The sequence below is a fragment of the Dromiciops gliroides genome, chromosome 4 (genome assembly GCF_019393635.1).
Source record: "Dromiciops gliroides isolate mDroGli1 chromosome 4, mDroGli1.pri, whole genome shotgun sequence".
NCBI lineage: Eukaryota > Metazoa > Chordata > Mammalia > Microbiotheria > Microbiotheriidae > Dromiciops > Dromiciops gliroides.
In genome coordinates this window covers 376,825,572-376,840,950 of record NC_057864.1, presented here as the reverse complement: position 1 = coordinate 376,840,950, position 15,379 = coordinate 376,825,572, and the positions used below count along the sequence as shown (strand labels likewise).

Here is a 15,379-nt window from a genome sequence, read left to right as displayed (position 1 = left end):
ATAGTGACACTGTAGGCAAACCCTCTCAATCTGATCATTTCACTTTGTTTATTGACCTATTGGGATCCAGGAGGACACATGAGAGAAGCTGAAAAGTCATTCTGCACTGTCATGGAACATCACCATGAGGTGCTAAGCAACACTACCAGTTGACAGTTTAAGAAAGGCTAAATAATTTATTAAAGTAACTATGCTTCAGCACAGTTGATCCACCCCATATGTGAGATTAGGATTAAAATAACTGAGATAAGACCTAAAAAAATCCAAGTTCAAAAGTTCAAGGTTAAATTCAAGATCCTTTTGGTGTGACTGGCAAAGATTCAAAAATCACTAGCATTTGGCCATCTCCAGAAAGACTTCACAGCTGCTTTCCCCCTTCTCCCTGACTCTCTATGCAAGCCATAATAGTAAGGGCTTTCCCTTCCATGCATGCCTTTTTTTGTTTTTAAAAGAACATAACAGTTCTATAAGCCATTAACAACACCTTAGCTTATAGGAATGACTCCAGCAATCCCTGATTTAGGAAACTAGAACTCTGGTGTTAAATCTCCATGATTTAGGTCTCAAAATTTGATTACGTTTACTTTTGCATAGAGAAGTTGGAAAGACAAATGATGGGAGTGGGGTAAAGGGAAAAGGAGGAAGAGAAAGGGAGAGAACAATGGCTGATTCTTAGTTTGGTTATTTCTTCATTCTGTTCATTTTTATTGCTCTTCTTTTTTTAAAATCATAAAAGTATTTTATTATTTTCCGGTTACATGTAAAGGTAATTTTCAACATTTGTTTTCATAACATTTTGAGTTCCAATTTTTTCTCCCTTCCTCCCCTCCCTCCCCCCTCCTCAATTCAGAAAGCAATCTGATATAAGTTATATGTGTACAAATCACATCAAACATATTTTTGCATTAGTCATGTTGTAAAAGAAGAATCAGAACAAAAGGGAAAAACCTCAAAAACCAAAAACAAAAGTAGGAACAGTATGGTTCAATCTGCATTCAGAATCCACACTTCTTTTTCTCTGGATGTGGAGAACATTTTCCATCATGAGTTCTTTGGAATTGTCTTGAACCACTGTAATGCTGAGAAGAGCTAAGTCTCTCTCAGCTGATCATCAAAAAATGTTTCTGTTACTGTGTACAATGTTCTCCTGGTTCTGCTCACTTCACTCAACATCAGTCCACTTAAATCTTTCCAGGTTTTTCTGAAATGTGTCTGCTCATCATTTCTTACAGCACAATAGTATTCCATTACATTCATATACCACAACTTGTTCAGCCATTCCCTAGTGATAGGCATTCCTTCAATTTCCAATTCTTTGCCACCACAAAGAGAGCTGCATGTGGGTCCTTTCCCCTTTTTTAATGATCTCTTTGGATCAAAGGGTATGCACAGTCTCATAGCCCTTTGGGCATAGTTGAAAATTGCTTTCCAGAATGGTTGAATCAGTTCACAACTCCACCAACAACTACTACCTTTCGATTTCCAAATTGTCAGAATGATTTGTAAGGGTCCATCTAGATTTATTTTACCAAAAGACACAAAGTACATGGGTTTAGTTATATATGATCCTATAAGAAAAGGGTTGTAAGCAGAGAAAACCTGGGTTCAAATCCAGTCCCTGACACTGTGATCCCAGGAAGTTCTAAGCCTCTGTTTCATTTTCATTATAATGATACCTGTAGTTAGTAATTAGTAATTGTGACTCAAAACTGAAAATATATGTAAAGTACTTTGCAAGTTTTAAAACCGGTAGTATACCTACACTTCTTATACCACCTCTCACCCCCCTTTAGACTTGCAAATAAATATTTACTTATTTATCTACTACGTGGAGTAGTAGAGCTGTGTCAGACAGACTCCAAGGGGGACTGAGAAGCATAATAATAAAAATAAAAGCTCACATTTGCAAAGAGCTGTTAAGGTTTACAAAATACTTTCCTCACCCAGGAGGTTGGCATTGCAGGTGTTGTCTCCATATGAAAGATGCAGAAACTGAGGTGTGGACTGGTCAAGGGACTAACCTGGGATTACACAAGGAAATGTCTGAACCAGTATTGGAACCTTGGTCTCTCTAGACTTTAAGCATAAGACAAAAGTCCCTGTCCTCAAGAAGCTTTCAGTTTCTCTAGAAAAACGAGACTAACACATTCAAAATAACAGTGAATATAAGCAGTATATAAATATTCAATCTCATGGTACAAACTTTAAGTCCTCTAGGTGATCAGAGACAGATCAATGAAGCCTGGCATAGACTAGTCAAGAAAAGTTTGATGGAGGAGTTAGGACTTGAATCATCTGGAACACTCTTGATGTTTCCCCTCACCCCCTCAACAAATCATATTTATTCATTCCTCTTTTCTGGCAAAAGAGTGAGCAATACAGTAATTTCTTGATCTCAAATATCATAATGCTTCTTTTATTTCTATTTTTATTAAAAGGGACTTTTTGGTCTGTTTCTTCACTCCCTCCCCCCTTCTCAAAACTAGACTTTCCAAGATTTTTAATAGATCTTTTCTTTGCAACCACTTATTTATCAAGAACTTAAATCCAACAAGCATCAACACAACCGTTTTTCCCTACTCTGCTAACCTAGCAAGGAGTCCTGAAGTTGCTTTTTAGCTAAATTTAGTGCCAAAACATATGGTCTGGTGAGATGAGAAGAATCCTAGGCTGGAAATAAGAAGACCTAGATTTTAGTCTTGGCCCTGTCATTAAGTAGCTGTGTGATCTTGAACAAGTCACTTCTTTCTGGACCTTAATTTCCTTATCCATCAAAATGAGGCAGTTTGAGAAGAATTTTTACAAAATTTTAACTGTTAAAAAGCTAATTGGATAGTACAATAAAGAATATTAAACAGACTTTGTGGGATGGTGTATAGAGAATTGGCTTAAGACTCAAGAAAACCTGGGTTTTCCTCTGACACCTATAGGGGTGTCACCCTTGGACAAATCATTTAACTTCTTAGTGCCCCACTTCACTGGATTTCTTAACCTGAGATGCTTTAACTTTTCAAAAATATATTTTGGTAACTATTTCAATTTAATTGATTACCTTTGTAATCCATTGTGTTTTATTTTATGCATTTAAAAACATTATTCTGAGAAGGGATCCACGGGCTTCACAATACTGAGAAAGGGGTCCAAGACACAAAAAAGGCTAAGAACCCCTACTGTAAGATAATTAATTGCAGAGCAAGTGATAATAATTTTCATTGATAGAATTTCCTCACTCAGACTTCCCTACACAAGGGAAATCACAGGTATGGTCCAAAATCCAATATAAAGATCATCAAATCAATATAAACATTAAAAAAATAAAGAACATTAAACTACAGGAGACACAAAGCCATTCAAAGGTAGACTATAATTAGCAAAGACTAAAAGCATAAGAATTTTAAGTTAACTCTAACCATAAATCTTACAAACCAAATAAATCATAATCTAATAAAAATAGAAATTAATTAAATTAATTTAATCATAAAATCCTATAAAATAAATAACTTAAAATCAAGTAAAAATCAACAGTAAAAAAGCTTAAAGGAAGAGTAAAATATCCTCTAAAATTTTTTCTCAACTCTTCTTAGGAGGGTTAAAAGTATTCGCAGTAAGAACCATAAAAAAAGTTATAAGAATCCTAGATCCATCTAGTTCAACCCCTTCATTTTACAGGTGAGAAAACAAATGCCCGAAGAGTTGGGAATTGGGGTGGGGCTAGGAAAGAGAAAGGGAAGGAAAGAAGAGAAAAGCAAATTTCTAAGATTTGGTAAAGCTAAATAAAGGATCCCTGAACTTGTTATGAATAATCATTCTCAGGCTAGAAGTTTAAACAGCTCCCAGACCACTTGTGTACAGCTGGTTTGCTCATCTTAATTTAAGATTTTTTTTCTTTGATGTAAAAATAATCTCTTAATATTCCACAGCTCCCTCAGACTACATCTGCGCAGTCCCCACAGCCATATGTGGGCTGTCGTTATTCTTGCCGCGCAGGTGGCTCTGCTCCCTTTTATACTCACTACATAAACTGAACATTTCACAGTATGGGGACCATATGCCCACCACATGCCTTACCAAGACTGAACACAAAAGAGACGCAGATTTCTTTTGAATGACACTTTGGGGAGAATTCAGTTAGTACTCTCCTTTTAAGCAATTCCCTGCATAAAAGTAGGTTTTCCCTTTTGTGTCCGTCCCTCTGTTTCCTAAACTACCCTCACTTCCCCTTTGCTGTAATTATAGCCTTTCTGGAAAGACAGACAAGTCCTTTTGTCTGATCACCCTAGGCCACAATAATCCCACATAACATCCCAGTGCCAGGGAAACCTGAAGCAGCAGAAACAACACAAACTCTTTCCCTCAGCAAAGTCATATCCTCTATACCCACCTTCTGTCTGACTGTGTCTTCAGAGCTATCTGTTGTTATTCAGAAAGATCAGCTCCAGAGAAGACTTTATTTTTAAAGGGTAGGTAGACGCATCTAAATATTAAGCTTCAAAAACAGGGAAAGGATGTGGTTGATATATAGGAAGGGGGGAAAAATTACAATCACTTTAGCGTTTCCAATGCACCAAGAGGGAAATTACTGATTCTTGATAACTGTCACCTCCTGGGAGGTTATACTGTCATCCAATTCAATCCAATCCAATGCATTCCAACAGGCAATCATTTATCTATTAAGTGCCAAGCAAGTCACTGGAGAGAGGAGGAAGACAGTCTGTTTTCAAGGATCTTGCATTCTACCAAGGGTATATGACATGTGAATAGAACAGTATATAAATCCATCATTTGCAGCAAAGAGGGAGAGGAGAGCACACTCACAACCAAGGGAATCAGAGAAGGCTAGCAGTAGGAGAGGACACAGTGTCTTATCATGTCAAGCTAAGCTTTGAAGAAAGCTACAGGTATCTAGAGATATAGATGAGGAAGAATACTTTCCAGTTACAGGGGACAGCTTGTGCATTGCCAAGGAGTCTGGAAATAACGTCATGATTTGGGGGAACAAAAGTAGAATGATTGGGCAGGCGAGTAAAACATTGTTTACTAAATCTAAAAAGGTAGGAGGTAAGAAAAAAAAACATATATAAAGCACCTACAACCTGCCAGACACTGTGCCAAGCACTTTATAAGTATCATCTCATTTGATCCTCAGAATTACCCTACAAAGTAAATGCGGTTATTCCCATTTTATAGTTGAGAAAACTGAGGCAGACAGAAGTTAAGTGACCTAACACAGCTTTTTTTTTTTTCAGGGCAATGAGGGTTAAGTGACTTGCCCAGAGTCACACAGCTAGTTAAGTATCAAGTGTCTGAGGCTGGATTTGAACTCAGGTCCTCCTGAATCCAAGGCCAGTGCTTTATCCACTGTACCACCTAGCTGCCCCGTTACACAGCTTTTAAGTGTTTGAAGCTACACTTGAACTCAGGCCTTCCTGACCCTAAGGCCAGCACTCTATCCACTGAGCCACCTAGTCACCACTAGGTAGGCTAGAGCCAGTCAGTCACTATGACCACTTATCTCATTTGATTACAACAGTGTGAACTGGCAAAAATAAAAGAGTATAGTAATAAAATGTAGCAGTATAGTAGTAAAATATAGGAGTACCATAGGAGGAGGAATTAGTTTGTAGGTTTTAAGAAAGAAGATTATGTGGTACCTCTTTTTCAGCCTGGGAAACATTTTCTGTGGAGCTGTTTGGTAAGTACTGAGTTAGAGCAGTGTTATATGGTTGAGCAGGAAGGGACCTCAGGAGTTATCTAGTTCAATCCCCTTGTTTTAAACATGAGGGAATTGAGCCTAATTTGGCCTGGGTTGACAAGGTAGAATCTGAATTCAGGTCCTTGAAATACTGTGTTTTCTACTGTACTGTGCTGCTTTCTTGATTAGCTCATTCTTCATCATCATAAAGGCAGCTAGATAGCTCACTGGATAGAGCTCTGCACCTGGAGTCAGGAAAATCTGAGTTCAAATGCAGCCTCAGATACTTACTACCTGTGTGACCCTGGGCAAGTCACTTAACCCTCGGTTTCCTCATCTGTCAAATGAGCTGGAGAAAAAAATGGAAAGCTACTCCAGTAACTTTGCCAAGAAAAACCCATGGATGGTCCATGGGTTCATGACGAATCAAACACAACTGAATGACTCAACAACAACAACATGATCATAAGGAACTTTTTTTGTTCATTTGTTTTCTAGACCTGTGATATCATGGTAGAGGGAACTCCCTTGGAGGAATTCTACAATTTATAGTCTTAGTGATTTTCTCAGAGCACTGAGAAATTAGTAGCTTGCCCTGGGTCACATGGTAGCATTTAATAAGCAACTGCTAAATAAGCATGCTAGGTACTGTGTTAAGCACTTTATATATATTATCTTGTTTGATTCTTACGACAACCTGGGAAATAAGTCCTTACATCATTCCCATTTTACAGTTGAGGAAAGTGAGACAAACAAAGGTTAAGTAACATGTCTAAGGGTAGTAGGTATCTGAGACAAGATTTGAACCCAGGTCCTCCTGCCTCTAAGGCCAGATATCTATAGACTATAATTCTGTTTTTATAGTCATGAAATTATTATCAATGTTGTTAGCAGTAGCAGCAAGTACTAATAATTTGCATTCATATAATACCTTTATGGTTTATAAAATGCTTCAGATATCTTACAAATGCTCATTTTGCTTGAAAATGGAAGTAGAGTAAGACAAAGTATGGCTCAACACAAATCCATCCTCGTTATCATGGGAAACAAATTACTCCAAGTACAGGATCTACAAATGATAAGCCAATAGTGTATTCGAAACAACTAGTCAAAAGACCTGGTTTCTACATCTATATGACCTTGGGCAATTGATTTCTAATGCCCCTTCTAGCTCTGTATTCTACAATTCTATGAATTGATTCACCATGAAGAAAAATGAAAGCAACATTTTTTAAGGAATTCAAGTTTTGTTTTGTTTACCTCTACAATATGGAACTAGAATGGTCTGGGAAAATTCAAGTAGACCTAGTATTTCTGCCACTAATTACATGACTTTGAGTAGTCATTAGACCTTACTTAAAAAAAAACAACTTTAATTTAATTTTGTTTTGTTTTTAATTAGTAAACATTTATTTTCTTTCCCTTTCAGAAAAACTAAACTCTTGAAGCAAATATGTGTAGTTGAGCAAAACAAATTCTTGCATTGGTCATGTCCAAAAATGTGCATCTTCAATCCTTCACATCTCTTAGGTCATGGGTAACATGTTTCATCATTAATTCTCTGGAATGATGGCTGGTCACTAAATTGGTCAGAGTGCTTATGTCTTCCAAAGTTAATTGCTTTCACAATGTTTTTGTTATTGTATAAATTATTTTTCTGGTTCTGGTCACCTCACTCTGTGGCAGTTCATATGAGTCTCCCCAAATTCCTCTGAAACTGTTCCTTTTGTCATTGGCACCCTTGTTTGTTGTTGTTCAGCCATTTTTCAGTCATTAGACCTTTTGTGACCTTATTTTGTATTTTCTTGTCAAAGATACTAAAGGGGTTTACCATTTCCTTCTCCCACTCATTTTACAGATGAGGAAACTGAGGTATACAGGGTTAGGTGACTTGCCCAGGGTCACATAACTGGTAAATGTCTGAAGCCAGATTTGGACTACTAATTTTCCATAATTTATGTATCATAGTCTGTTCATTAGTTCTTCAAGTAATGGGAATTCCATTAGTTTCCAGTTTTGTGCTACTACAGACAAAATAGAACTATTATAAATATTTTTGTACATATGGGTACTTTTCCTTTTTTCTTATCTCTTTGGGGTATAATCATAGAAGGTTATCACTGGGTCAAAGAATCACTAAATTTTTCAATTTCTTCATCTGTTATAGAGGGTTAAAGCAGATAATCTCTAAGGTCCTGCCATCTGTAACTTTCTATAGTTCTGTGACTTTGCAGGAAAGCAAAATGTAAAGGCTATGTATAGATAAGGACAAACTGGGTATCACAAAGACTCTCATGTTCTTAAGCAAATTTTCCTAAGGAAGGAATGTCCCATGAGACAGTGTGGTACAGGTGGAGTCAGAGAGATTTAGTGGAAAGAATGCTGCATTGGGAGATAAGTCCCATCTTATTAGCTCTGTGACCAATGACACATGCCACCTTTCTGTACTTTAGTTTACTAATCTGTAAAAATGAAAGGTTTAGGGGCAGCTAGGTGGCGCACCAGAGCACCGGCCCTGGAGTCAGGAGTACCTGAGTTCAAATCTGGCCTCAGACACTTAACACTGGGCAAGTCACTTAACCCCAATTGCCTCACTAGAAAAAAAAACATTTAAAAAAATGAAAGGTTTATACTAATTTAAATCTAAGTTCCCTTTTAGGTCAGATGTTACAGTAAGCAAGGAATATACCTTGACACCCAATGGCTGTTATCTGGACCTCCCTATTCAATTACTGGGTGTTCCTTTGGTGGGGGGAGGGGGTTTCTTAATAAACTAATATGACTGGGGCAGCTACGTGGCACAGTGGATAGAGCACTGGCCTTGGATTCAGAAGGATCTGAGTTCAAATCCAGTCTCAGACCCTTGACACTTACTAGCTGTGTGACCCTGGGCAAGTCACTTAACCCCAATTGCCTCACCCAAAATAAATAAATAAATAAAAATAAACTAATATGACCATAAACTACCACCTGATTTTTAAAAAAGATATATCAAATAAATAATATGGTTTCCATATTGTTTTACTGAGCCCCAACTAGAGATGTCCTGAAAGATAAGATAGTCAAAAGCAAGGCTGTATGTTGGGGTTAGAGATCTATGTTGGCTCTAGCTCATCCTTGGGTTTATAATATGCAGAACTAGAGGGACCAGGTCAGGAATCAAAAAAGAGAAAACTGGGAGCTGGCTCCAAGGTATCTAGCCTCTATGGAATGCAGTAAAGGAGAGCTCCGGGTTTCCTTCTGAAATGATTGTCCAATCCAATTCACTAGTATAACAAAGGTCATAGGGACCTAAGGAAAATAATCTGTGTTATTACCTACTTTCCTTTGCTTTGCATTTCAGAAATAAGACATGTTCATCAGGGTACAAGGTGAAGAATTCCAATAGTTAAGTTTCAAGAACTGTTTCATAGACCCAGAACATTGCCCTGATTACATTTGTTATCTTCATGACAAAATCATCCAATCAACAAATATTTATTGAGCCTGACTCCATGCCTGGAACCTAGACTCCATGCCATTGGGCTGGCTATATCAATCAGCCCCATATATACTGTACCCCCAGGACACTAAAAGTAACTATTTCTAGATATTGCAATCTAGAATTTTTAATATTTCAACATTATTTTAATTGCGCATATTATACTGTCATATCCTATTAACACATAGAATGAGACACATATCTCAAAAGGGTGACATGGATACACAAGGAACTCATAGACCAACTTTGATTTTTAAAAGATATATACTAAATATGGCATCAAGAGAGCTGGCAGCTGGAGATAAATACAGAAGCATGTAAGAATCCTGTAAGCAATGCCATCCTGTAAGAATATGACCAAGAATACTAAAACTCAAGATAAGCTAAGTATGGTATTACTAAAGGCAACGAAAAAAGAGGTCAGGGAGTAAAAAACAAAGCTCAAAAAAGGATGGAACCACTTGAGATAGACAGATGATAATGGACAAAAAAGGGAAGCACAACTCCCAATTTTTTCATGCTTTTAAATTCTCTTTCAAGGAGAATAATCTTTGGATTTTGGGGGGGGGTAGCAGGCAATGAGGGTTAAGTGATTTGCCCAGGGTCACACAGCTAGTAAGTGTCAAGTGTCTGAAGCTGGATTTGAACTCGGGTCCTCCTGAGTCCAGGGCCAGTGCTTTATCCACTGTGCCACCTAGCTGACCCCTAATTGTTGGATTTTAAAGGACATTTTAAATATGGCTATAAGCAAGGCAAACTCCAAGATAAGTAGAGAGATCTAAATATGCTGGGCTCCATAGGACAGAACTAAGAACAGATGAAAAATACTATTAGGGAGCACATAGCTGCCATTTTCAAGTTCACATCACTAGACTTGTGTGAACTATTGTTGAAGACACTGAAAAGCCTGCCAGTGGAAGTAGAATCTACTCTCTTTCCAACAAGGTCAAGGTTCTCTCTCTCTCTCTCTCTCTCTCTCTCTCTCTCTCTCTCTCTCTCTCTCTCTCTCTCTCTCTCTCTCCCCTGTCTAATTTAGGATTAGAAAGTCCTCACCACTCTGGTTTAATTTTTATTGCCCAATTAATCCCATTCAGAATCATTGAATAATTTTCTAGGATTGTCCTTCCAATAAACAGCAAAGGGTTGTTTAGGTTTAAACTCTCACTTCTCCATTCTCAACTCTTAGATCTTTTTTAGTCTCCCATGAAAAAAAAATAGGCATAAGGAGAAGCAAAGGACAAAAATTCTAGGTAGCTCTGCCGTCAATACTTTGTTCCAGATCCCTTCTTTTACTGTATATATGGCAGGACATTGTTCTTTTTTTTTTTGGCAGGGCAATGAGTGTTAAGTGACTTGCCCATGGTCACACAGCTAGTAAGTGTCAAGTGTCTGAGGCCGGATTTGAACTCAGGTCCTCCTGAATCCAGGGCCAGTGCTTTATCCACTGCACCACCTAGCTGTCCCCTTTTATTGTATATATGGCTTGCAAAAAGCTTTGAGCTTTCTTTGTGAGTTGATTTTTTAAAACCCAAATTAGTATACTTTACTAAATTTACTTTTAAATTTCATCTAATTATAGATTATATCCCATTGAAGTCTTAGATCCTGATTTTGTCATTTTCAATTCATTTTTTTATATGCATTAATCAAGTCAGGTCAACAAGCATTTATTAAGGACTCTGTGTACCAGGCTCTCTGCTTAGCACTGAGGATATGAAGAAAGGCAAATATAGACAGTCCCTGCTCTCAAGGAGCTCACAGTTTAATGAGTGAGGCAACATGGAAACAAGTTATCTAGAAATAATCCAGTGTGTATTTTTGCCACTTTCCCTTTAAAATATGAAATGATTTCTTTCTTTTTTTAGAAATTCAATTTATATTCTTCTTTTTTCTTTTTTATTCAGGGCAATGAGGGTTAAGTGCCTTGCTCAGGGTCACACAGCTAGTAACTGTCAAGTCTCTGAGGCTGGATTTGAACTCAGGTTGTCCTGAATCCAGGGCTGGTGCTTTATCCACTGCTCCACCTAGCTGCCCCCATTAATTTCCTTTTTTTAACATTCATTTGTGTGTGTGTGTGTGTGTGTGTGTGTGTGTGTGTGTGGCAATTGGGGTTAAGTGACTTTCCCAGGGTCACACAGCTAGTTAGTGTCAAGTGTCTGAGGCCAGATTTGAACTCAGGTCCTCCTGACTCCAGGGCCAGTGCTCTATTCACTGCTCCACCTAGCTGCCCCTCAATTTATATTCTGATGCAAACTATATTGAGACCAATACAATACATCTCCATTGAAGTTAGCACAGAATTTCCCCCAATTTCTATGAAGACCACACAAAAGATGATTGCTAGAATACATGGGACAGTCAGAAGAACACTTGTCATGGGGATTATACAACATGTGTTTAAATTCTACCTCTGAGACTGTGACTTTGGTCAAGTCACTTAACCCCCCCAACGACCTCAGTTTCCTCAAATATAAAATAATAGGATTTGCTTCTGAAGTCCCTTCTGGCTCTAGATCAATGATCAATAATCCCAAAGGTGACAGGAGATTAGGATTAAACTTTAAATTGGAAATAAACAATTAACTGGAGCCTGATTCCACACCTTAAATAAATCAACGAACAAATATGTAATGAATACCCACTATTTTCAAGGCATTGTAGTTAAAGAAATTGAATATGAAAAGTCCACATTTACATAGGGTTGCCATGGTCTCTTATTCACTAGTCTTTATTCATTCATTCATTAAGAAAAAAAAATGCATTAAGACCCTCCTGGGTATTGAGAACCCTGGACTTAGCACTGATTTATTCCAGTTTGCTTTCTAAAACATACCTTTTTGCCCTTTCTAAGGCAAAGAAGCTACCCTGCTCATGCAAAATCTGAACAGACTTCCAACAGCTGAGGAAAAATTTGAAGTTTTATTCAAGAAGTATGCCGAATTGGTCAGTATGTCCTTTGCTAACCTCTTTGTGGAACAAAGATTATTTAATGTAATCATGAATTAATATGTAATTTGACATTTTAAAATTAGTTTAATAATAATTAATCTAATAATTTCTCAATTTAATAATCTTTTTAATATTGCTTTTGTTTGGTTTTATATGCATCTGTGATTTCATCTGTATGGGGAACACTTGGTATGGAAACTCCCTCCATGAAGATTGCCAATCTAGAATTTAAGGTTTTTATTATTTAGGACACTAAGGGGTTAAAGGGAATTGCCTATGGGCATACCACATAAGTGTCAGAATTGAGACTTGAACCCAAGTCTTACCTACTTATAGTAGGTTTTATTTCTATGCATTACTCAGCATTTCTTTTCTATTTAGTTGTTGTAGTTGAGTAAAGTAGAGCTATTGCAACATGAGGACCTTGTATGCCTGGTGGAAAGAACACTGTGGTTTTAGAGTCAGAGGATCTGGGTTCGAATTTTATCTCTTCCACTTGCTACCTGTGTGGGCAAGTCATGTCACTTCTCTGGGCCTCAGTTTTCTCATCAGTAAAATGGACTAGATGATCTTGTTGGAGAATATCTTCAACCTAGAGGTTCTAAGATCTTCCTGGAGAGTAATTCCTCCCACCTTGGTCCATTTGGCTGGGAGTCAATAAATCAAGAGGTAAAGCTAAAAGCTTAAACAGTATCAGCTGATGGGCAAAAAGATAGATGATAGATGGATACATACATACATCCATAGATACATAGATTGCTACATAGCTACATAGCTAGATAGGTGATAGATAAATGATAGATAGATAGATAGATAGATAGATAGATAGATAGATAGATAGATAGATAGATAGATAGATAGATAGATAGATAGATGATAGATCTGTGTGATTTTACATAGCCTTAGGGCAATATAACAGGAGGCAAAAGGAGCCTATTGGGTAAGACTGCTTTGCTACTTTCCTTATTTGGGAGGTTGAAAAATAGGGGCAGGATATCAGGTGAGTTGGGACAGGAGATTGTCTTAACCTTGGGGTTGTATTCTTTGATTTGATTGTTTCCTAAATTTGTTGTCTGGTGTTGCCAAAGATCTGGCTATTTCTTTGGGGATGTTTCCCAGTAATTAATCTCATCACACCATCTTGGTGGGGCAGAGGGTGCAGGAAGTCAATCTCTAGTCAATCTCATCAGAATATCCAGGTGGGGTAAGAGGTCTCTATTGATAGTGGAAGCCTTCTTCAAGACAGAAACTGTAGACTTGTTGAATAAAATACCAGCTGAGGGTCTGTCTATTTATACTAACTTGTAGCTCTCTTTCTTGGACCTCAAAGCTTACTTTTTCTAGGGAGAAGCTGTTTTCCCCAAACTCACAACACACAGATTTTATCCATGTCCTCCACATATTGTTAGGACCATTGCAGCTCTCAAGCCTTTTTGACTTTGTTTTAAATAAGTTGTACCCCTTCAGTTGGTCAGCTGAAACCAGCCGCCCATAGCCAAAGAGCACATATATTTCTCAAATTTATGACTCAGATCCAGCTGCGATCCCCAAACAGCTATCACTCTACTATAGTCAGACAACTCATTTTCAGTTTCATTTCCGGCTGTGGTTTTTTGTTTGCTTAATTCTTCCTACCTCATTTATGTTGGAGAGGCAAAAACATGAGAGTAAGGTTTACATGTCTGCAAGTACCAAAACTGCTTTCAGTGACCATACAGGCCAACATTAGCTGACTGCAACTATTGCCACTGCTGTGAATGCCTTCTCGGCTTTTTGCTGTAATGCAATTAATTATACACTTAAAACATTATTCTAAGGAAGAGTCCACTGGCTTCACCAGACTGCCCAACAGATCCATAAAACAAAAAAGGGTAAAACCCCCTTATCTAGCACAGCTACCTTTTTGAGGGATGACTAAATTAATGGAGGAGTAGAGGAGAGGGGTAAAGAAATTCCCTCTACCAAAGCAGATCTGCGTCTGCTCTGCAAATTATGGTTTTAGAGAGTTAAGTGACTTGTCCAAGGTCATATAGCTGGTTTTCATCAAAAGCAGGATTTAACCAGGCTTTCTTGACTTCAAAACTGTTTTTTTTCCCACTATGCTACATTGCCTATCGTAGATGAAAATCCCAGAGAAATGTCAATCCAAACTATTTGTACATCTCCAATGATGGGGAGCTCAATTCCTCATAAGGCAGCTTATTTTTTTAAAGCAATTGTAATTGTTGGGATAGTCTTCACATCTAGCAAAAATCTACCTCTCTATCTACCCATCCCCTGAAGTTTTATCATCAAATACAGGAATATAGGAAACCCCTGATTCAGTTTCTGGTCTAAATGTTCCACACAGCTAGAGCTAAGCAACCTTTTGAATCTAATGCAAGAAGCTATTTTAGGGAGCTATGACAAGAGCTAAAAGGGATCGCTGAGGTCACCTACAGGTCACTCTATCAATCATTTTACAGATAAGGAAACCGAGTCCCTTATAGGAAAAGTGATCTGCCTAGCATCATATAGGCAATAAATAGCAGAGCCAAGATTCAAAACTAGCTCTTCTGATTCTAAAACCAGTGCCCTTTCTATTGTACTATACTGACCATGAAAACACTTGTTCAGCTTGCCTAAAATCTTGTCCAGGGGCCTTCCAGAGCCCTTTGTATTTGTGCAATAACCTGCAAGCAGTCAGATCTTGAAAAGATTTTCTAAATTAACTCAATATATACTTTGATTCTCAGTGATTTCGAAGCCAAAGGGGAGCTAAGAAAAAAATGATGTTCAGTAGTTGCCATTTTTAACAAGATCTCATCCAATTGAAACTTCGATCACAGAATGTTGGTATTTCAGTCACTACCTATAAAAAAAGCACATTAGAAAACTGGCTAAATGGATGATCCAGGACTGAAAAACTGTAAGATATTTCATTGTCTTAATTACTCATAGCCAATCCTCTGCTCACTAACTTGGATTACAATATAACAAATATCCAGTCATATCAGTCATGTCCAACTCTTTGTGTCCCCTGGCACAGTGGATAGAATTTCAGGTCTGGCATCAAGAAGACTCATGTTCCTGAATTGAAATCTGGCCTCGGACACTTACCAGCTGTTTGACCCCGGACGAGTCACTTAGCCCTGTTTGCCTAGGTTTCCTCATCTGTAAAATGAGCTGGAGAAGGAAATGGCAAACCACACCAGAATTTTTGTCAAGAAAACACCAAATGGGGTCATGAAGAATCCAAAATGACTAAAAAACGACTG

The 15,379-nt window shown here is 37.8% G+C and overlaps 1 protein-coding gene across 1 annotated transcript in view; it reads left to right on the top strand.

The window, feature by feature from the left end:
- Positions 1-15,379, top strand: part of TXLNB (taxilin beta) — an 81,198-nt gene that overhangs the window by 19,202 nt on the left and 46,617 nt on the right. The window contains exon 3 of the mRNA XM_043963514.1: positions 12,025-12,116. Coding sequence (XP_043819449.1) covers positions 12,025-12,116 — 92 coding nt within the window. The remainder of the gene's footprint in view (positions 1-12,024; positions 12,117-15,379) is intronic.